At 32.9% G+C, this 23,163-nt stretch overlaps 1 protein-coding gene across 8 annotated transcripts; it reads left to right on the forward strand.

Moving 5' to 3' along the window:
• Positions 1-1,731: 1,731 nt before the first annotated feature.
• On the forward strand, positions 1,732-18,427 carry LOC114310625 (tRNA(His) guanylyltransferase 2). 8 transcript variants are annotated; one of them, XR_014339890.1, is made up of 18 exons: positions 1,732-1,798; positions 2,465-2,950; positions 3,899-4,030; positions 4,140-4,184; positions 5,261-5,430; positions 5,598-5,683; positions 6,905-7,018; positions 7,814-8,070; positions 8,735-8,866; positions 8,953-8,997; positions 11,810-11,979; positions 12,140-12,225; positions 13,931-14,038; positions 14,672-14,874; positions 14,970-15,074; positions 15,391-15,495; positions 15,646-15,889; positions 18,208-18,427. XR_014339890.1 is itself a non-coding variant. In XM_082886943.1 (14 exons), exons 2-14 carry the CDS (start codon positions 2,847-2,849, stop codon positions 14,801-14,803), a joined length of 1,581 nt encoding a protein of 526 aa, XP_082743069.1. In that variant the 5' UTR covers positions 1,732-1,798; positions 2,465-2,846; the 3' UTR covers positions 14,804-15,140. The 8 variants fall into 8 exon arrangements, 2 of the variants coding, with proteins under 2 accessions (XP_082743069.1, XP_082743089.1); XR_014339896.1 differs by having other exon boundaries at positions 15,427-15,495; XR_014339895.1 differs by lacking the exon at positions 14,970-15,074.
• Positions 18,428-23,163: the final 4,736 nt, after the last annotated feature.

Raw genomic sequence — 23,163 nt, forward strand, 5'->3', positions numbered from 1 at the left:
CTCTTGAAACTGTCTGTTAAACCTTAATGGTTATTTGTCTGGATTATGCATAATTATCTGTCTGATCTGAACAGGTCTTTTAAGATCATATGCTCTGTTAGCTAATGGATGTGCCACGTATGACTGATTATAAGTCTGAATATGAGGGTTGTTTTGGGAAGATGGTAAAAAGTAATTTTTTGGCTTTTAACCAAGTTTTGGGCTTTTTTAGACAAATGATTTGGGAAGTTGGTAAAAAGTGACTTTTGACTTTTTTGATTAATATTTGTTTATGATGTCAAATCATAATAAAATGACCAAACTACCCCCATTTATTTAAAATATTTACAACTTCACCTATGTAACACATTTTGACCCATGAGGGGTAAAATTGTAATTTCACCGTTGGCTAAAAACCAACTTCCCAAATGAACAAAAAGCCAAAAAAGCCAACTTTTGACTTTTACTACTAACCAAAAAAAGTGACTTTTAGCCAACTTCCCAAAATAGCCCTGAATATGATTCTGTTATTATCTGAAACTCTGATTTCTAAATTTACAATTGGGACATCATTCATTAACCCTTTACTCTGTTGTTATTCACTAGGCTCCAATTCACCTTTATATTTATTCATGTAAGTGACCAAGCATGTGACCAGGCTTAGATGCACCAATCTGGATTCTATTTTGTTAGCGAGCCTTTTTGCCTCCCCGTGGAGGTTTCGAAAATACCATGTGATAAGGACTTTTGGTGTTCAAGTTTTAAATCCTTATTTTTCTTTTTGTGATTAAGATGTTTGAAGGTTGAACAAAGCTTTTGTACGAGGGGTTAAATTCCCTTCTGATTTGACTGAATTATGAGAATGATGTATTGATGATGTAATGATGATATGATAATTGATGTGTTTGGTTTAGCTTATAGTTTTGTGGAAGTCAGAAAACAACTTATTCTTTGAGTGGGGCAGGAGATGCTTTAAGAATAAGCTGGAAATTAGCTTAAGCTGAAAGTTATAAGCTATAAGCTGTTTAGGCATAAGTTATAAACACTTTCCCACAACTCTACCAAACAGGGCCAATAGATGTTTATAAATTTGCAAAGTTCTTTTGTCTCATGTACGTTTGCATAACTCATTGGACGATATATTTTGTTAATTTGCTTTCACTAGCCCCTATAAGTTTGTTTGGAGAGTTAGAGGGGGGATTGAAATTAGTAGTGAGGTGAGACTCACTAATATTGTGTTTGTTTTGAGAGATGGAGAGGGGATTGATAGTGAATTCTGGATTATGATGGGCCTCCCCAAGGAGATTCGGATGGGCCTCCAAGATTTGGTATTAGAAAAATAGTCCGTTGGATTAGAAAAAATTTTTATTTTATTTTATTTTTTACATGTTGGGCATTTTTTTTGAACATTAATGTTAAATTTTTTATATTTTTTGTTAAGTAAAAATCATTATTTTATTTGTTTTATTTTTTCTAAATTTTTTTTTATATTTTTTAAATTTTTTACATGTTGGGCATTTTTTTTAAAAACATTAATGTTTAATATTTTTGTATTTGTTTTATTATTTTATATTTATTTTATATAAAAATAATTTAACAATTCCTACTCTAACAATTATCATCAAAACAAACACAATTTTATTTAATCCTCTCACTAATAATTTACTCACTATTAATCTATTCAGTACCCATCCCTTCAATTCTACTCTGAAAATAAACTGTGCCTAAAACAACAAACTTATGGGTTGCCCTGCAATTATTATACAGAACATAAGTAAATTTTGAATTTAAAAACTTAAATTTTATATTGTTGCATTAGGTTGGATAGGGGTGAGCATGGTCCGGATTGGACTGGATTGGGATAAAATCAGGACCAATCTGTTATCTACGGTTCCTAAAAAATTGGAACCAATCCAATCCGTTTAAATCATGGAACCAATCCGAACCAATCCATTTAAATACGGATTGGATCGGTTTAGGACCACGGATTCACATAATTAAATAACAAAAATATATTTATAACACTTTAATTTTATAAAAATATAAACATAACGCTATATTAGTTCCACAATAGCAACATATTTTTCTATATTAGCGACATACTGTTCTAAAATTTAAACAACCATAAAAAAATTAGTTTCACTATAAGTATTTAAACCATTATAACTTAAAACTAAAAACCAACAAACAAGAGTAATAAAAGAAAATATTATACGGTTTTAGGTTTGAGTTTAGATTTTATATAGAATTAAGAGAAGATACTATGGGGAGGATGTATAATAAAAATATAGACTATTTGTATACGGTTCGGATCGGTTTCAATCCGGAACCGTGGGGTTCAATCCGGAACCAATTCGTAAACTACGGATTTTTAATTCTTCAATCCGGAACCGAACCGCAAATTCAAAAAATCAATCCAAACCTATCGAATTGGACTGAACTGAATCGGATTGCGAATTTTACGGATCACTTGCTCAGCCCTAAGGTTGGATGAACCCGTGTCTCCTATTTTTTTTTTTATTTTATCTGTCTCTCTTTCTCTGTCTCTACGCCGATGCTCTCTCGTGGATCCAGATCTCCATCTCCAGAATTGCCCTTGATCTCGCCGCCACTGCTCCGCTGCTCCTCCGCCATTCATCTCCAGAGCTGTGTATGGTAAAAAATATTCACCATATTATATTTTAAGCAAGTGAATGTTTGGGATTTGTTAGGAAGAAAAAATCATACTCCTAAAAGTGAAACTCTTCGAAATCACTCACTTGTTACGCCTATGCCTACGCCTACCAAGTGTTTGTTGGTTATTCTGTGAGAAGCGAGAAGCGAAGAGATAGATAAAAAGGACAAGTTTTATTGTTGTGGTTGATGATATGGCAAACAGCAAATACGAGTACGTGAAATCATTCGAAATAGAAGACCAAGTTATGCTGCCTAATTTGATCCTTGTTCTAATCGATGGCCGCGATTTTCGCAGGTAACCAAAAACAACCCAATCTCTATTTTCTGGTTATATATATATATATATTGGTTTTCTGCTTTACTTTTTTTGAAATTTAGAAAACAAACAAATATCTGGCTGGTGATTCTGGAAAACAGTACAAACGGTTCCCCAAAACTGTTGTCAAGAAAATTTTCTCAAAACAATCCACGGCAAAAAATAAAAGAAGAAAACAATGGGTGATTTCCAACTTCAAAAATGAAAACACATTCAAACAGACAAAATGACATCGATTTCTATTGAAGACGGGTTTATTTATTTATTGTGAATAACAAATATTACTGTAAAAAGGTTGACTAGAAGTTTCTCTGGGGAAGAAAAGATTGAAAATGAGATTCTTTATATGTTTACACCATGGTATAATAAAGCAAGTGTTACAAACAACGTCTTTTATGCTTGGACTACAAATGCCGCATAATTTTTTTCTCTCCAAGTTGTGCTCCTTGCGATCTAAATGCATCCTGCATGCATATCTGATTTTTTGACTACCCATATACTGTTTCGTGTTGAAATGGTGACAAGTTTAAGTTTTCGTGATTCGGTTGCATCGAAATTTCTGCATTAGTGACTCCATATGTGGACATGTACTCATATAGGTGCAGGACAAAGGGTGGAAGTACTCACTTTTTTTTATCTTACTGTAATTATATGAAGATTTTAAAAATTGAAATAGGGTAAAATAAAAAATTAAAGGTATCAAAATTGGCATACAGAATTTTTTTTAAAAGGGTTACTGATTTGCACGATTTATTTGCGCTGCATGTTGTGGTGTAACCATTATATTAGCCAATTTACTTTTGGATCATGTAGTCATGTTTTGTATTAAAGCTTTGTTAAATTGAAGTTTAATTGTTAGGTTTTAAGCGATAGTGCTATATCAAGAACTTTGTTATTATTTAATTTTTTTTTTTTTTTTCCTTGTAGATTTTCTGATATTCATGACTTTGAGAAACCAAATGATGAGAAAGCTTTGAATTTGATGAACTCTTGTGCAATTGCTGTTTTAGAGGAGTTTCCAGATGTAGTCTTCTCATATGGATTCAATGATGAGTACAGGTATCACCCTTGTTTATTCATCATCTTTGCATGATGCTTGCTTATTATCATTTTACTATCATTCTTGGGTATATGAGATTTTGTTTAATGTTGGGGATATGACTTACAGCTTTGTTTTCAAAAAGGAGACCAAGTTTTACCAAAGGCGTGCAAGGTACTTCTGATTTCTTAGCCTCTTGATATAATGGTGTTTATTTGTTTTTGATGATTGTGAAAGTTAAATGCTTGTCATGTTGGTGTTCAACATGGATTTGTTATGTAACGCGCTACAACTTATTTGATGCCTTGTGGACTAAATTCACTAGAATTTATGTCAGGGCATGTGGACTAAATTCTCAATTGCATTGCTTATGTAAAAATATTGACTTTACATGGATTAAAATTTAAATATTATTTTCATGATGTAACATAAGGTGCACCTTGGGCAGCCTAATCCGAGCAACTTGAGTCCAACCCTGCAAATTTTATGGCTTGGCCAATAATATTGGAACACAAGACTAGGCCTAGGCTAAAATTTCCAAACCAAATTAAAATTTGGACTGGTTGGGCGTAGGCAGAGGGGACTCTCAACCCAAGCCCAACTTCTTTGTATATAATTATATATTGTATTTCATATGTACAATACATATGATATGACCTATTTTGACCATTGGATCTATGAAATTTCACCCTAGCCATTGGATTAATCAAACACAATATACTAACTGAATTGGGGTGGTTTGTTGTTTGACTCTTATGAACAGCTCATAAACATGTTTTTTAATGAAGAGAAAGATAGTGGGATGTCTGTGAATAATTTCTTTTGTGATTTTGTTGTGATTTATTTTTTATTTTTATTTTTTAAGATTGTGGATTTATGAACAGATTTATCCAATATATATATATTGTGATTTATGAACAGGTTTATAAACATGGTATAACAGGTTATAAACAACCTAAAAAAATTACTTCTAGATTTCTTGCCCTCTAAAAAATTAAGCTCAATAGTCTGATCCAATCTTTTGTAGGCAATCTGAGCTAAATTTATTGAGCTTGGGCAGTGTTGAGTGCTACTCAGGCTGGGCCTGGACAGGTCTTGAACCCAGTGTATTGACCACTTTTTCATGGTTCCCACTCCTAGTGTGCAACATTTACATGATGATGCTCATCATCAAATGAGATTGTTCTAAATTATTTCCTCTTTTAGATGAGATATTTGTTATTAGCTCACTCATGAAATTGATTTTGCAGCAAAATACTATCCCTTGTTGTTTCTTTCTTCACATCTACGTATGTCACAAAATGGAAAGAATATTTTCCTCAAACGGAGTTAAGGTTTCCCCCTTCATTTCAATCTCGGGTTATAGTCTGTGCATCAATGGAGGTTCTACAAGCATGTCTTGCATGGAGACAAAATGACTGTAAGCTGTTGCCAGTGGAACAAAGCCACTTGATAAACTGCTCTTGAGTAATTCTATATTTTAAACTTGTTATATTGATATGGATTCCATGGGGTGTATAAATAGAAGAAGATGTACAAGGTTTTTTAAAATAATTGGATTGAAACTTTTACATTGTCATTTTACAGGTCATGTCAAAAACCTGTACAATACTTGTCTTTGGATGCTGATTAAAAATGGAGATACTGAAAGGGAAGCACGAAAAATTTTGGAGGTTCTTACATGGTTTATTTAGTCAACTTAATAGTTTGTTTTCATATAGTGCCCCCTGATGTGGGTTATATGTTTTGTACTGGTAGCATCGGATTTGTTAAATTATCATTCTTGTTTAGTCCCAAGTGATATTTCTTTATATATCGATTTGTTTTCACGCAAGTATTCAGCCAGAAAGTTATTTAGGATCAGATGACCATAGTGTAAACATAGAACTTGCGTCGCTGTTATTGTGCTTTTGGAAGCAAAGAAATAAAAGGATTTTCTAGTTTAAAGGATCTTTGGTCGAAGTCATGTTTTTTGTTGTTCAAGTTCTGCAAGGACTTTAGAAGGGTGCTACATATATATAATATTATAATATATATATATATATCAATATGTACGTTTATTGGATGTGAAAAGCCCTGAGCAGTGGTGCTATAGATCTTGAACATTTGAGATCCTGAGGCATTTGTGTTTGGCCCTTCCAGTTTCCTATTGTGTACCCTACCAAGACACAAGATTTGCTAGCTTTGTTGGTTCTTTGAAATAGTAGCTTGCTTATATGCACTTTTGATGCTAAGAAGTTCTTCAATATCAGAATTGATTAAAGGAAGGGGGAGACCTCTGTAGTATGAATTTGCTGATAAGTTGATAACAACACCAATTGCTAATACAAGATATATAAGTGAAACATTATCTTCCCAAAACCTTGTGTAGCCGCAGAGTTTAGCTTGACATATCAGTCTATGACCCTCCCATACCTTATTTATTTGAATTCGATTTCTGTGGTTCAAGAGACAATCCACTATCTTACGCTCGTTGCACTGGAACTGTAACCAAATAGATTAGATGTCTATGCTATAGTCATCATGGATGGTAACTTGGTAAGATATAATTTAGATGTGAATGGTGTTGCTTGGGGGCAATTCCTAATTGGTTGGTTGAGTTTCAGAACTGCTATAAAATTTGTTATGCAAGAGGAATTATCTTGGGAATCTGTTCTTCAATGTCTGACCTGCGTCTGTTTTGTTCTTGCATACCATTTATGCGTGGTCTTATCTGTACTTGAACAGCGTAAGAATAGATATAAACCAATTCTCCTATTTTTAACTCCAGATGTGCTCCTATTCCCCTTAATTACTTTCAATTTTAAATACATAATTTTTATTTCTGGCTTAGGCACACTAATCTTATATCAAATGCTTTCTTTCTACTTATGTTGTATCCGTCATTTCTGCAGGACCAGTTTCCTCATAAACAACATAAACATGAGCTACTTTTCCAACGGTTTGGTATCAACTACAAAAAACTTCCTAACATGTTCCGTCAAGGATCATGTGTTCTCAAGACAGAGGTTGCCCCATCTCTTCTTCTTCTCCTTCTTTTATTCATTTCCTCCATTCTCTTAAATGAATTGAATTCAATTAATCAGAGTAGCCAAGGTTTGAGTCTCGGTGTCTTGTAGGGTTTATGACCTTTGAATTGTGATACTTTGGTATAAGATTTTGATTTGACTTGGGGCCTGTTTTGATAAAATTAAAAAATGAAGTATTGAATTTCTAGTGTTGAAATATTTAAGGGCTAAATTTTTTAAATTGAAAATGAGTATGTTAGTTGGGAGTGAAATGAACCCACAAATGAATAGAAGACTATGGTGTGTATTGATCTTTGTTGGGAAAACTCTTGTTTAAGTTACCTATTTATTTCATTTTTTTGCCTTTATTTATTTTAGTACATCTGTAATTATGATAATATATATAGATATTTATAAACCTGTCTTAGGATTAACCAGAATTTAATCAAGGAACTAGAGAAAATTTGTACATTGTTACTCAATAATAGTCATTTAAGTTTTTGGGACCCAAAATGTACATGATTAATGGTTCAATGGATAATAGTCCACTTGGGTTCGGATAAAAAAAGAAGAAGAGAAAAATAGTGATGTTAGCTTGGGATTTGCCGCCAACTTGGCTTTAACCACCCTTAACTTTGCCTACAGATGCAGGAATGCATTTGGGTTCACCTAGATTCATATTTACTATGACCATAACATAAATTTTGGTCTTCAGAATCTTTGTTGCTTTCCTTTGCATTCCCTTGCATACATTGTCTAACTTGTCAAGCTAAAACCTCTTAAAACCTTTTTCAGATGGAAGATATTGTTAAGTACAATGATGATGGCACTCCTATTAAAAGACTGCGGAGGAAGGTGATAGTTGTCCATTCAGAAAGTATAGCCTCAAGAAGCTTTTGGAATGGGCACTCGTATCTACTGAAAGATGTGGGTAGTTTTGAAGATGACATTAACAAAATTAAACCTGAGTATATCAAGGCTTTCCAATTTGAACACAAGTTGATGCCTTCTACTTGGATTGTAGTTAGAATTGATGGTTGTCACTTTCACAGGTAAATATATGCATGTTTAGCAATATGATTTTATGTTGCTTTGGCTTACTCACTGAACTTCTATTCTAAAGAAGTCAGACCCATAGTTTAATGAGTTCCCCTTAGAAATATGAATTGATCCTGACTGCTACTCCGTAGATTGGTTTTATTTTAAAGAAAAAAATATGCTCATTGAATGTTAGGAAAATGTATGTGCTACACATTCCTAATGTTTTTCAATTTACAAAGTGGACTTACTCTGGTTGGGTTTATACTTGTCAAGGATTGTTCTGTATGTTACCCATCCAGTGGTCAGTGATCACCTTTGCCTTCTCAAACCTAAAAGTCAGCAGAAAAGCTCATGTCACCCAAGGCTTGTGTATTGGAGCATGAATCTTTAATATTTGGATTTTTTGGTTGTTGAACATTAAGTTTCACAGCTAAGAATGAATGAGTGTGAACAATTTTAGTATTATTGAGATTATTAATAGAAAACACACGTGCGCACACAAATGAGATTAGTGATGAACAGTGCAATTTTGTCCCAGCTCCACAAAATAAGGTTGTCATACTATGCTGGTGTCAATTGTCGTCAAATCAGTGATTCATGGAATTTTGTTGCTTGGTTGCTGTACTAAAATGTTGCTAATAGAACTCAACAGTTCAGTTTTATGACTTTTGCTAGATTTTCTGAAGGTCATGAATTTGAGAAACCAAACGATGGCCAAGCTTTAAACCTTATGAATTCATGTGCAGTGGCAGTGCTTGAAGAGTTTCAGGATATAGTCTTTTCATATGGTGTTAGTGATGAGTACAGGTTCCAAATTCATTTTAGTATGCTTTTGAGCTGAACCTTATAATTCTGCCCATACCTGTTTTTTATGTTAAAATTTTGACTTTCAGCTTTGTTTTGAAGAAGGATTCTCAATTCTATCAGAGGCATGCCAGGTTTCTCTTCTGTCATTTTCTTTTATTCACATGATACTGCGCACTTAGAGGAAAGTTTTGAATGACTTGCATGAAGTTTTCTAGGATTGAGATCTCTTGGATGATTTATGGTTATGATTTTGTGAACAGGCATTCCTGTTAAATTCAAACACCTTTTGTATCTGTCTAAAGAGTAGCCTTGATATGTGAAAGTTATGCTGATTTGACAGAGCTAACTGCTAGCATGAGATTACCTTCTCCAAAACTTGCATGGGAAACTTCTAAAAGTGGTTTTTCACCAAGACAGTGACTAGGATTTCAATTATTTAGGCCATGTTTCTCTTTAATATAGATTCCTCCCTCACATTCTGGAAATTACATTGATCCCCTTATCAGTGTTTGTCTTTCAATGGGAGGAGCAGAAAAATTAAATTTACGGTATTACCCTCATATACTTATGCAAAAAGACATGAATACCCTCACTATATTTGTCGTCTCTCTTCCTTATCTACACCTTAAAATCTCTCATGGTGACTAAATTTAGGTACTAAAAGTTGGACACTATATTATGTATCATTAATCCACTAGTTTAAAGAGTCTCATGTTTCATGTCCCTTTCTATTGCATTTATATACCTTCGACGGTACCCAACTTTCAGTATCCAAATTTGATCACTATAACAATGATATTTTTTTATTGTCTACCATAACCAAAATTTTTGGAATTGCCTCTGCATAAAGTGGGTCTCCATGTACGCCATGCATCACCATCTATCTTGCTCTCCAACTCTACACTGCCACCCTCACTCTCTACTAAGATTGCCTTGGGTCTCTTCTGTCCAACTCTGGGTTATGTTACTTGATTATCCCACAGATAAACATAATTGGGTCAACTCTAGGCTAACTATATCAAAACCACCATACGTCGTAAGAGGTCTTAATTACAAAATTATTTTAGTATATTACATCCCTATAGTATATGGGATCAAAACCATGGATGTTATCTTTATACATTGAACATAGCAACGTGTTCTTGAGTGATAAAATATTTTCACATTCAAAGAATATATCATGAATTTAAGTTCCAAAAGTTTTACTAAAAACAAACTAAGATATATCATCACTCACCTCAAACTCCATCATGAAAGTGTGTCAATCCACTAGTAAATCAACCTACATAACTACAACAAACAATACTTATTGGTATACAAATCAAAATATAAGAAATTAGGACAGCTCTTCTTCAAGGGTTATAGGTCTTGTATAAGTGGTGAATATGATTCTCTAATCGATTATCCTATGGTTGGAAAATGGGACAGAATGGTCTAGAATCGATTAGACAATTGATTGGAAAAAAAGAAAGCATGCTTTGGAATCAATTACACTATCGATTGGCAAAGGTAGAATGCTCTGAAATTGATTCCCCCCCCCCCCCCCCAAAAAAAAAAAAAAAATTCTAACTCTAATCTTTTGTAAGGTCTTAAATCATGCAATTATGCATTCTAAGGCCAAAGAAAATGAAGATAACGCTATGGTTTCCATTTCATGCAAAATTTAGGGCTTAGCCTCAATCAATAACTTGAATTCAATAGGATTCAAATCTCTATCCCTTACTCTTTCAATGAATGAACCATCATAAATTCATACTCAAGATAAAATTAGCCAATTAATTTGCAATCATAATTAGTCGTAGAAACGTAAATCTTACCTAAAATTCAAGTTAGAAGCAAGTAGGAATGAAAAATCATTTTGTACCCCCTTTTTTTTCCTACTTCTCTTCTGTTTTCTCCCTTCTTCGCTCTTTTTTCCGACAGAATTTCTCTTTGTTTTTATTTTATTTTATTTGTATGAGAGACACTTGTCTCTCTTATATATAACTCCTTCAGGTAGGAGGTGGTTCCCTCTTAAGTGAGGTGTGTGTCTACTTCCATCCAAGTAATCACATAATTAGCTTAATTGATCAAGGTTAATACCAATTACTAATTATACTAAGTTCACTAATCATACTTCATTTCCGCTAATCCTAATTAAGTTTTTCACACAATGCATAAAAATGTCAAGCACATTAGACTATGACAATTTAAGTACGTTGATTAAGGAAATATAAACATGTTACCACATACAAAATGAGAGCCTTTCTTTAAGTTTCCTCTCATGTCATATCAAGGAAGCAGATAAACTATTCAAAACTATGAACATAGCAAGCAATAAACATTTTTCTCAAGATAATTAATAAAGCTTGTTTCCTTGCTTTTCATAAAACAAAGGAAGCCAATTCAACTTTAAGCATTCAATTATCAAAAGAAAATATGCATGTCATGCAATAACACATAGGGTGTTGCATATTGTCTCTTACATGGATGGGTGATAGAAATTTCATATTTTTTCAAAATCTTATTTAAATTCAGGTACGTTTCTAAATAATTTACATTATATTGTCTAAGAATATTATATACTATGCAATATATACAAATGTTCAGGACATGTCCTTGTACTTATTCAACTTTTGGATACATATCTTGATATCCTAAGATTTAGGTTTAGGAATGTCTGAAACTTGAACATGCACTCACACCCAATACTCATATCCAAGTCTGTTAACATAGCCGGTGGTCTCCAATCAATACCATAGCATGCCATCTTCTTGGAGGGCACTTCTTAGCCAACCTCTCATGTTACACTCCACAAAAAAGCTATGAACGAGTGCTCAGAAGTGTGTTAAACACAACGCTTTTGTCCTATGCCCATGTATGACTTTCACAAGTTTCAATTGAAATTAATGAGATTAAACTACTTTATTCAATGTGGACTTACTGCCTCAATCACCTTTGCAGTGGCATTGTGTCTGTCATTGTATCATTTTTCTCTTCCATGTATGTAATGAAGTGGAAAGATTTCTTCCCTCAAAAAGAGTTGAAGTACCATCCATATTTTGATGGACGAGCGGTATGCTATCCATCAACAGTGATACTTCAAGATTATCTAGCATGGAGACAAGTTGATTGTGAGTACTTTTTCTTAATTTGATTTTTTTGAGTATCGATTTCTTAATTTTAATCTCTAAAAATTAAACTGATAAATTTTATGACATTCCGTTCCTAAAATATGTTTTTCATGTGGACTTCCTTGTAAACTCACCACTTCCATCTCCTTTTACATTACAGGCCACATTAACAATCAGTACAATACTTGTTTCTGGATGCTTGTCAAGTCCGGCAAAAGCAAAAGGGAAGCTCAGGACTCCTTAAAGGTGCTAAGTTCTGTTTGAACTTAATTATGTTAGCTAAGGATTCAATCTTTTTTTTTTTTTTTAATCACTGTCTAAAGTTGTTTTGAATTCTGAAGATAGCCTTGTTTCTACATTCTTAGCATTGTAGTAATCACAGAGATTTCTTGTTTCTAATAAACCAACATGCTTGTTGAGTTTCATGGGATTCCCTTCCCCCAACAACCAAAAGAAACCATCCTCATTACACGTAAAGGAAAACGAAAAGATGAAAATGTCCAAGCTTGTGCTTGTCCTGTGTGCACTGGGGATGCCAATGCTTCCCCCTTTGCATCCACTAATACCAATAATATGAGAATTAAACTGAACCATGTAGTCAGACCTGTGAATTGGTCAAATGGCCACTTGGCCACAGTCTGTTCTTTTGTTCAACTACTAGGATAGAAAACCATAGAAGGTGAGCCTTGTTGTATCCTGATATATCTGCGTTCTACTCTTTTGAGAATTGCTCTCTCTGGGATATCCGTATTGTGTTTGTATCTGTGCTTCTTAGGGCTTTAGGTTCATCATATTCGAACCAATGATGCAGACAGTAGTATTAGATTTATATAGGAATTCTATTGGAATTTTAGGAGCAAAGTCTAGGACTCTTATTTTGGCATCTTGCAGTTAGGATCCACATAAGGTAATGCACACCCGTCTTTGTGCTTATTTATATGAGTCACTTTTTTTTGCATATGGTGTAGTGAACAGCTGGTATGAAGAAATTATGTGTTTTTGGTATTCTGTTTGCATATTCATTGTTAAATCTTAGCAGGGTTTATAGATTTTTCTATGAAGAATCCATGCCTACTTACTTGTCCAGAAACAAGTGTAATTTAACTTAATAGGCACACATCAGCATAAAAAGCAATTTGTTTGCCTTGTTCTCTTCTATCTGTATTTCTTACAATTTACTCTGAAGCCCCAAAACCCCCCAAATAAATGGTCATGTGCCTGCTCACCAAAAAAGGGAGTGAGGGGAAGAGAAGCAAAAAATTAGGGTGAAAAATAAGCCAAGTAAATTGGAGTCCAAACAACTTCATACATTTTTTTAAGTGCAAGCGAAATTCTCATCATCAGTTTGGTGTCTTGTAGCTTTTGTTTCATTCAGTACAAAGTTTATAAAAGCTGCTTGTAGGTGACAGCCTGACAACAAAATCATTTTTTATTTTTTTTAATCTGACTGGAGTGTTTTTTTAATGAAATAGGTATTTCCATTGGTGTACTTTATGTACTAATCCACCGAGTTTGTGAATGTTTGAGCCAAACTTCATGGTTATCAAGCTCAGGTCGCCAGTTAAACAAGCTCAAAATTTTTGTGCGGGATTGGCTTGATATACTCTTTGAGTTGAGCTCAAACAAGTGAAAACTGAGTTGAACTCGACCTTCTCTTGAGCAGATTGGTTTGTTTTGCACCCTTGGCAAAAAATAAATAAATAAATAAAAAATAGATTGTAATTTAGTATGGATCTCCTAAAAATCTAGATTACCTTGATACCGTGTCATGCCACTTATATTATACATGATATTAGAAGCATTCATGTAAGTTGTAGCTTTGTGTCCATGCAAAATTAATGGTTTAGTAAGCAGAAGTATGCTTGTATAACAGTACTGGTGTAGAATCAGTGAACAAATGGCATGAAAAATGAAGTGCACTTAACCCTGGATTTTTCTAATTAATCCACAGGATACTCAAGCGCAAGAGAAAAATAATTTGCTTGTCCAGCAATTTGGTATTGACTACCAAAAATTACCAGTCATGTTCCGTCAAGGATCATCTGTTTTCTGGGACAAGGTCTCTCTCTCTTTCTGTGAATAAGGTTTTTACAATTTCCTCATTTGATAGATTTGCATGTTGTACATCATCAATCCAATGCCAAGGTCAATGTTGCCCACCTGCTTACTTCTAGATTTGAATTTTTTTTTTTTATTTAAATTTTATGTGTAAAAAGTGTATTGTATTCAAAAAGAGGCATGAAGGGGGTGCCACTCATGTGTACAAAGCAAAAAGCAAAACTTCTATGCATCAAACTAATCCAAATGCTCTGCAAAATCCAAAAAGTTGTTTCAATCCCTCACCTCACCTTTGCAAGCACCAAAGTGCTACCTCCTTGCCACTAGGCCACAAGGTCATGGTCAATGGAAAATAAGCTTATTTATCCACTTCTCAAAGGTGGAAAATGTTTTCTGGACAGTCTCAACACCACTTTACTACCAGTGCACCACCAGCCCACTGGCGCCATTACCACCATACCAACATCACCACAAACACATTAGTTTCAAGATTGCAACCAAAGAATGGAAAATGTTTTTGGCCAATACAAACCAAGCTTTGAAATGGGACCAAGTGGAGAGAATCTCCTAGCTTGGCTGTCTCCGTTAACTACTTTACAACTCTGTAGAGCTGAGAATTTCATTTTGTATGCAGGGAGATGAGGCTGTGACGTACAATAATGGTCCTCACGTGAAATTGCAGAAAAAAGTTGTTGTGGAACATTGTAATATAATTGAGCAGAGCTTTTGGAATGCACATCCATGCATCCTTGATGAAAAGCAGTAGATGCTATGAAGTATCTGGTCTAGTTTTTCCCATCTAACTTATGTAATTTCATTGCTCAAACCTCAATTCAGGTATAGTTGTATTGTAGTATTATGTAGTGCCCAAAATTTCATAAGTTGATAGTTATGCTAATCTCTGATTGAGATTACATTGTATTGACGCTTAGGGTACATATAGGGAGGACATGGGCTAGTAATTTCTAGTCATTATTCTGGACTGTAATTGATTGTTCCGAGGGAGTGAACCTTGTACACTCCAGAGGACTAGGCCTGTAAGTCATACATCCACTGTACCATAGTTTGATATGCATAATGCAATTCTCATTCCCTTTTTTTTAGTCATCTCTTCCTTTTTGTGGGGATGGTGGTGATTTTTGCTACATTTTCTGTATCTTTCATAAATTATACAGAGATTTGCTTGTGAAGGAAATGGACAATATAAATAGATAAATAAATTGACAAAATCTATTTTACCCCTAATGATATGGACTAGGAGTACTTTGCTAACGTCTTTTAAAAATAGTAATTTTTTGTTATATGGTTTTGACTAAAGTGTTACCGTGTTCCATTTTTCACACAAACTGACAGAATGTGTCTTATGTGCTCATGATGTATGGAAATAAGCTTTTCCCTCCAAAAGTGGTGTGATAAAAAGAATTGTGAGAAGTTGGAAGAAAGGAAGAACAAACCTTGGTATTCTACTGATTCTTTTTTTAAAAATATATTTATGTGCATATTTTATGTTGAATTTTGATCATCGAGTTCCTTCTGTATATCATTTTTTTTTTTTAATTGTTTCTATGCTTAATTTTGATTTACTTACAAAGTTGGTTTTTAATGCAGGAAAACGGTAATCTCTTCTTTAAGCAACATGGGCGGTGGGAAACACTTGACCTAAGGTTCGATACAAGAATATGTGGATGTGGGAGACAGGCAACAATAAAAGTGGTAAGAGTTTGAAAGGGCATCAAATGGACAATTGTATTACGGATGTCGTGGTGAGAATGAAGGCTGTAGTTTTTGCGCATGGTGTAACATGGATGCCAAACGGAGAAGCTATTACTCCTGCAAATGAAGTTGTTGAGAGGCTAGAGGCTTTTCCCAAACTAAGCCCTTTTTGCATGGTATTTCCCAAACTAGGTCACCTTTTGATGGATTTTCCAAACTAAGCTAAAGCGCTGTTACAAATCGCGCTTTTATTGTTAGGAGGCCAAAATTTGATGAATAGTGAAATCGCTATTCAAAATCGCGATTTTAATTAGGAGAGCGCTGTTTCAAATCGCGCTTTTAACATAAAAAAATTTTATGAAAAAAACGCTATTTAAAATCGCGCTTTCACTGTGTATATAATTTTTTTTTTTTTTTTAGAAAACGCGATTTCAAATCGCGTTTCTATTGTTGAGCCACAAACCCAAGCCAACCCACACTCTGACACATACACATCAATGGGGGCACCCACAACACTCCAGCATCATTGAAATAATATAATTTTTATATATAATAATAATTTATAATAATTAATTATATAATTTTTATAATTTTCGTAAATATAAATTATTTTTAGGTTATGAATGGTTTGATTTATAATACGTATCAAAAATAATTTTTACAATTTTTATAATCAAAAATAATTTATAATACGTATGTATTATTTAAATCTTTACATTTTTTATTTAAAATTTTTTACAATAAACCCATCTTCACATTTTATAATACGTATGTATTATTCAAAAATAATTTATAAAAATTTATAATTAATACGTATGTAAATAATTTAATACGTATTTTCACATTTACATTTATAGTAAACCCATCTTTACATTTACATACGTATGGTTTAAGGGTAAATTTTTTGATAAATGACTTAAATGATAAATCAAACCATCCATAACCTAAATTTTTTTACCCTTACATACGTATGGTTTAAATAATTTATAAAAATTATTGCCATACGTATGTAAAAATCGATTATAAAAATTACAAAAAATATTTATAAATTATTTAAAAATTATTATCAAAAATTATTTATCAGTACTAAAATTTTTTACTTTTTAGATAGAAATAACTAAGGTGCATCTAAAAAAGTAAAAAAAAAATGTTTAAAATAAAAACAAAAAAAAAACGAAAATCAAAAAACTCAGTTTTCAAATAAGTAAATCCAAAAAACTCAAACCAAATATACTGAATACTTTTTAAACAATTATGTTGACATTTTGAAAAAATTTGTATTTTATAGAAAAAAATTTTAGTTAACCAAACAATTGTTTTACTTTTTTTGATAAAAAAAATTATATAATAAATATATAAAGTATAGAGTGAGTGAAAAAAAAAAAAAAATAAGAGTTGGCGTGGATTGAACCCGCGCCTATACCAAGCCATACGTATGGTTTAAAAATTGCAATTTATAAATAATTTTTGATAATAATTTTTAAATAATTTATAATCAATTTATAAATAATTTTTGCAATTTTTATAATCAATTTTTACATACGTATGACAATAATTTTTATAAATTATTTAAACAATACGTATGTAAGGGTAAAAAAATTTAAGTTTTGGATGGTTTGATTTATTATTTAAGTCTTTTATCAAAAAATTTACCCTTAAACCATACGTATGTAAATGTGAAGATGAGTTTACTGTAAATGTAAATGTGAAGATACGTATTAAATTATTTACATACGTATTAATTATAAATTTTTATAAATTATTTTTGAATAATACATACGTATTATAAAATGTGAAAATGGGTTTACTGTAAAAAATTTTAAATAAAAAATGTAAAGATTTAAATACATACGTATTATAAATTATTACAACAAATTTTATAATACATACGTATTATAAATTATTTTTGATTATAAAAATTGTAAAAATTATTTTTGATTATAAAATTTTTTATCTTTACATACGTATTATAAATCAAACTATTCATAACCTAAAAATGATTTATATTTACGAAAATTATAAAAATTATATAATTGATTATTATAAATTATTATTATATATAAAAATTATATTATTTCAATGATGCTTGAGTGTTGTGGGTGCCTCCATTGGTGTGTGTGTGTCAGAGTGTGGGTTGGCTCAACAGTAGAAACGCGACTTGAATTTGTGTTTTCTAAAAAAAAAAAATAAAAAATTATATACACAGTGAAAACGCGATTTTAAATAGTATTTTTTTCACAAATTTTTTTTATATTAAAAGCGCGATTTGAAACAGCGTTTTTTTAATTAAAATCGCGATTTTGAATAGCGATTTCACTATTCATCAAATTTTGGCCTCCTAACAGTAAAAGCGCGATTTGTAATAGCTCTTTAGCTTAGTTTGGAAAATCCGTCAAAAGATGACCTAGTTTGGGAAATACCATGCAAAAAGGGCTAGTTTGGGAAAAGCCCCGAGAGGCTAAGGTTTGTAAATAGTGATGATTATGATTATGACTTCTTAATGTCAAAGTTATCGATGATGGAAGCAAATCTAGGAGAGACGAAGAAGATAGTGATGGGAAGCTTTCTTGTTTCTTCCATGTTTTTGTTGGTCACACTGTTAGGCTGAGTTATGAATTGAAGTGAACATTGGAACTGTTGAATTAATACAATAATGAAGTTTTAATTACACTACAAACTAAAGTACATTATATGATTAGTGAAATGTTAGAAGTCTGAACATCAAAAACAAAAGTAGATCTACATTTAAATGTTCTTTTTCTTTTTAATGAAGTTCTTTGATGGACCACAAAAAAATGTATAATACTTTCAAGCTCTCTGAACATGTATATTGTGAGACATTATTGTCATACTTTTTTTAACAAAATTGGTTAAGTATTTATTCTAAGGGATCAACTTAAAATCTACTTTATAATAACTTCAGTTTAAAATTAAAATACACTCCTAAAGTTTATTAAAAAAACAAAATTTTCCATTTAATTTGAAAAATTGCAAGTGCTCTCACACCATCCCTCCTTCACCACAATTCATCTCTTCTCAATGATTGAAGTAACTGATTAGCACTTCAATAACTAATTGTTGTATTGTACCTCTCAAACACTAACCCTCTAGCCCTAAATGAAAATCATATGAAGTGATGAACACAAAAACCATTATTTTTGCTTAAACTACAAAAACCAAAATAATACCAAACAGGCTTTTCATAGTGATAAGTGCCAAAATATATACATTGAGATTCCTTAAACTACACTAGTTAAGTACCCTTCTAAAAAAAAATACTACATTACTTAAGTCTATATAAATTATTATTTAATGATTTTAATAAGTTTGTGTATTGTGCATATAGGGGTTTTTGTGATAAAAAATATATTTTGATACTCTTTTTAATAGTTATGGGAGTATAAAGGGATGACCTAGCCTTCATAAAATAGGATCTTATTCGGGAGATATCAAAAGGAGACACAAGAGGCAAGAGAGAGAAAACCCAAGTTTCTAAGGATGGAGTTCTCCATACGTATGTTGTTCTTCACCTTCTCCATGGGCAACTAATCTTCTTTTTGGGTGTGTTTGATTGGGGGGATAAGGGGGAGATTATTTACTGTGCGGATTGTAATCCGCATAGTAAATCCAATCCGATGTTTGTTTTTTTTTTTAGTCCGCCAGACATGGAGTCCGGCCGGACTCCTTATCCCTCATATGGGGGATTATACTATCCTAGGGGAGGGGGGTGTGGGACAATTTTGGAGGGATTATTTACTGTTGGGATTAGGTAGTGAAATAACTATTTTGACCCTCTACTATTTAATTATGTATTATATTTAGTGAAATTCAATAAAATTTAAATGTCTCAATTTAAAAATAAAATAATTTCATTTAACTTTTTATTGATGTTTTACTTATTTATTTTTTAAATAATTTTTTATAGATATTTTATTGATGTTTTATTTTAAAATTTTGTTTATATTTTATTTAATTTCATTATTTAAATGTTAATAGATGTTTTATTTAATTTCATTGTTTAATTATTATTATTTTTAAAAACAAATTTATTTAAAATTTTAATTAAAAAAATAATATAAATTTTTATTGATATTTTATTTATTTATTTATTTAATTTTACAAAAATAAATTTATTTAATTGTGTAAAAAATAAAATAAAATAAATTTTTATTTAATCTAGCTAAAAATAATTAAAATATTAAAGATATGTTTAATATTGCTATTACTTAATAAACAATTAAAAAATGGTAAAATAGTCTTTTGTTCATTTATCCTATCCAATTCGTCCAACCAAACGTTGGATTCACTAAAAATAGTCATTTCCAGATATCTAATCCCATGAAAAAACAAACACAGAACACATATCCAATCCAACCAAATAGTCCGGGAGATTCACAGTCCCAAGACTCAAGTCCGATGGATTCTAATCCCCCCTTATCCAGTCCGTCCAATCAAACACACCCTTTGGGGATTGAGATAAAAGCCCTAATTAAATAACTTGTATTAATGTATTGTGATATTAGTTTTTTCTTCAAATTTAGATAATCGTTGTATGATTGTTAAATATCTTTTGTTCAAGAAACATTTTCATTCGATTTATGTATTCGATTTTTGTGATTGAGAATGCACGATCATACAACTATTTTGGTTGTTTGTATATACAAATCGTGAGATGAGTCATACTTAGGGGAGACGAGTCATGCTGCAATCTTAGTTTAGTGTAGACGATTCATGCCGACCGAAGATAATTCATGCCTGCGATTTGATTATACTCATCCCCTTGACAATGATATTGGGACTTCTAGCCATGATACATCAATACTATCTGAATCATTGATTTATTGGAATTTAATATAGTAATTACTTGTTCTGAGATTAGAAGTGATTCGAAATTCAAACTATTTTCTATTTCAATTCCATCTCAATCTTTCTTTTTGTTTAATAATTGTTTTTCATTAATTTTATATTAAAATCAAAATATTCATCTGATTTGAATTAAATAAGAATTAATTTTCTAATATTTAAACAACTTAGTGTTTTATCAAACCAATCCAAGCCTTAAGTCCCATAAAATATGGTTGGCTACATAAATTCTTCTTCTCCACTTGACTCTATCAAAGGTCATTTGGTTAGTCAAATTACAAAGATTCATATCTCTATTTTATTACACTAACCCACATAAATCTAGTCAAATTAGGTAATATGATTAAAATTGCATCCTCTACTTTGTTGATTTACTATTATCATTTATCTTCTTGTTCTTCTTCTTGTTGCTCTTTTTTTTTTTTTTTTTTTTTTTTTTGTTTTGTTGCCAAGGGTGCAAAACAAACCAATCTGCTCAAGAGAAGCTCGAGTTCAACTCAGTTTTCACTTGTTTGAGCTCAACTCAAAGAATATATCAAGCCAATCCCGTACAAAAATTTTGAGCTCATTTAACTAGTGACCTAAGCTTGATAATTGTACGAGCAAGAAATAATCTTCTCGTATAATCCTGTTGATCAAGTTTGCGCTCCTCCAAACGTCGTCGCTTTACTCCCTGAAAATACAAATGTGAGCTAGCCGGCGGGTGTGTGCCGGATACCTCTCCGATGCCTAAGTTAGCAAAATAGACAAATAGACAAAAAGTTCTGTGTATTCGGGAATCAAAGTTGTGTGTTACCTCTCCATAGGTGATGGTATGAGCTTTTATAGGTTCCGCGTGGCACAATCCTAGGGACTCTTATTCCTCCATGCAGAGTCCTCCTAGGAATCATACTCTTGAAAGATAATGCCTATCCTTCAACACCCCCCTCACTGCTTAAACCAAGTGAGATGGTCCTAGCTCAGCAACCGAGCTAGCATTGTCATGACACAGTGACAATGTAACTGAGCTATTTATCCCGGCGCTTTATGTGTAACATGTACCTCGGCTTTGCTTGTAGACCGTGCTAACCATAGCGTACTTCGACCGAGCTACTCAACAGCAAGGTCCTAAATAGAGGCCAAAAATACCTCGGCTCAAGATGGTTTGACCGGGCTAACCGTCACTGCGCCGACCGTGGTGACCGAGCTAACCACCAAGCTCCTTCGGACCGGGCTATCTACAAGGCTCCTTTGGACCGGACTAATTACAAGTCCCTTTTTACTCAGCCCTTTTTACTATGGCCCACAGAATGGCCCATTACCCAGCTCGGCCCAATTTACATATAAATTACCCTCTCAATTGCCCCTTAATTTCATCTGCGCAGCATGATAGAGATTACTTGTTTCCGGCCGAACTAAAAGACTAGCCTTGCAACCGAGCTAAATTCACACCGTGCTACCAATCTGTCCGGTCAAAAGGTCTCTTCAATCGTACTAAAACTGAGTCACTTCCCATTCCACGGACACGTGGCATACTATCATTAGCCTAATGCAGCTGTCACACCGTCTTCGTGTTTCATGTAATTTGAACAGTCCCGCCCAATTTCCCCTTCTTCACACAAAAAACCACTCATTTTGAATCTATCACATTCTACTATTCATCTTCTCTCTTTTTCTTGCTTAAACCTCCATTACTGCCACTTTTGCACCTGCGAAGCTTGTATCTTCAACATCACCTTCGTTGTTTCAGACCTGTATATTTCCTTCTCTAATCTGTAAGTAACTCAATCCTTTTTTGTTTTTCGTTTGACTGGTTACATGTACTATTTGTATATACGTGTTTTCTCACAACACTTTTCAAAATAGTTTTCTCTGTAACGAGTAAGAACAACTTGAATAGTACCCATCACTACTAATTTTGCAAAAAAACTGAACTGGGACGTCTTAGATCCGAAATCATACTCCAACCGGACTGGGAAGTGGTTTGTAGTAGGTGTAAGCCTTAGCAAAACAACCGGGCTAAGACTTTATGAACACTTGCTGTTTCAAGTAGGTCTAAGAACCTTTTGCTTTATTTAGCCAAGCTAGCGAATTAGATTAGGTTTGCACACTGCCGTACTAGAAAGTCACCATCACCGACCGAGCTAAAACTTGAGGCTAAACCAGCTTCCTTAGTAAAAAACTGAGCTAAGATTGCTGCCCCAATAGCCTTAACCACCGACCGAACCATGACTTAGAGCTAAACCAGCTTCCTTAGTTAAAACCGAACTAAGAATGCTGCCCCAAAAGTTCAACCGGGCTAAAGGCCCTCTCTCAAACCGAGCTTTATATGCATAATGGCCCACGTAACCGAGCTAGGACTTCATTTATCTCTGCCTTTGTTTCTTTTAGCATGGTCCAACAATCTGTGTTTAACACCTTTCTTTTTCACTTTGCAGACTCTGATTAGGTTGGCCAGGCACTCCCTTGCACGTCCAACCGAGATACCCAATAACTGCTTGGCGCCGAGCTAATATTCTAGGCTAATTTATACATAATTTAAATCCTTATGGGTAAATATAGGTTTTTAGT

Source organism: Camellia sinensis, chromosome 1, assembly GCF_055761805.1.
Source record: "Camellia sinensis isolate YWXY chromosome 1, ASM5576180v1, whole genome shotgun sequence".
In the NCBI taxonomy this organism is placed as follows: Eukaryota; Viridiplantae; Streptophyta; class Magnoliopsida; order Ericales; family Theaceae; genus Camellia; species Camellia sinensis.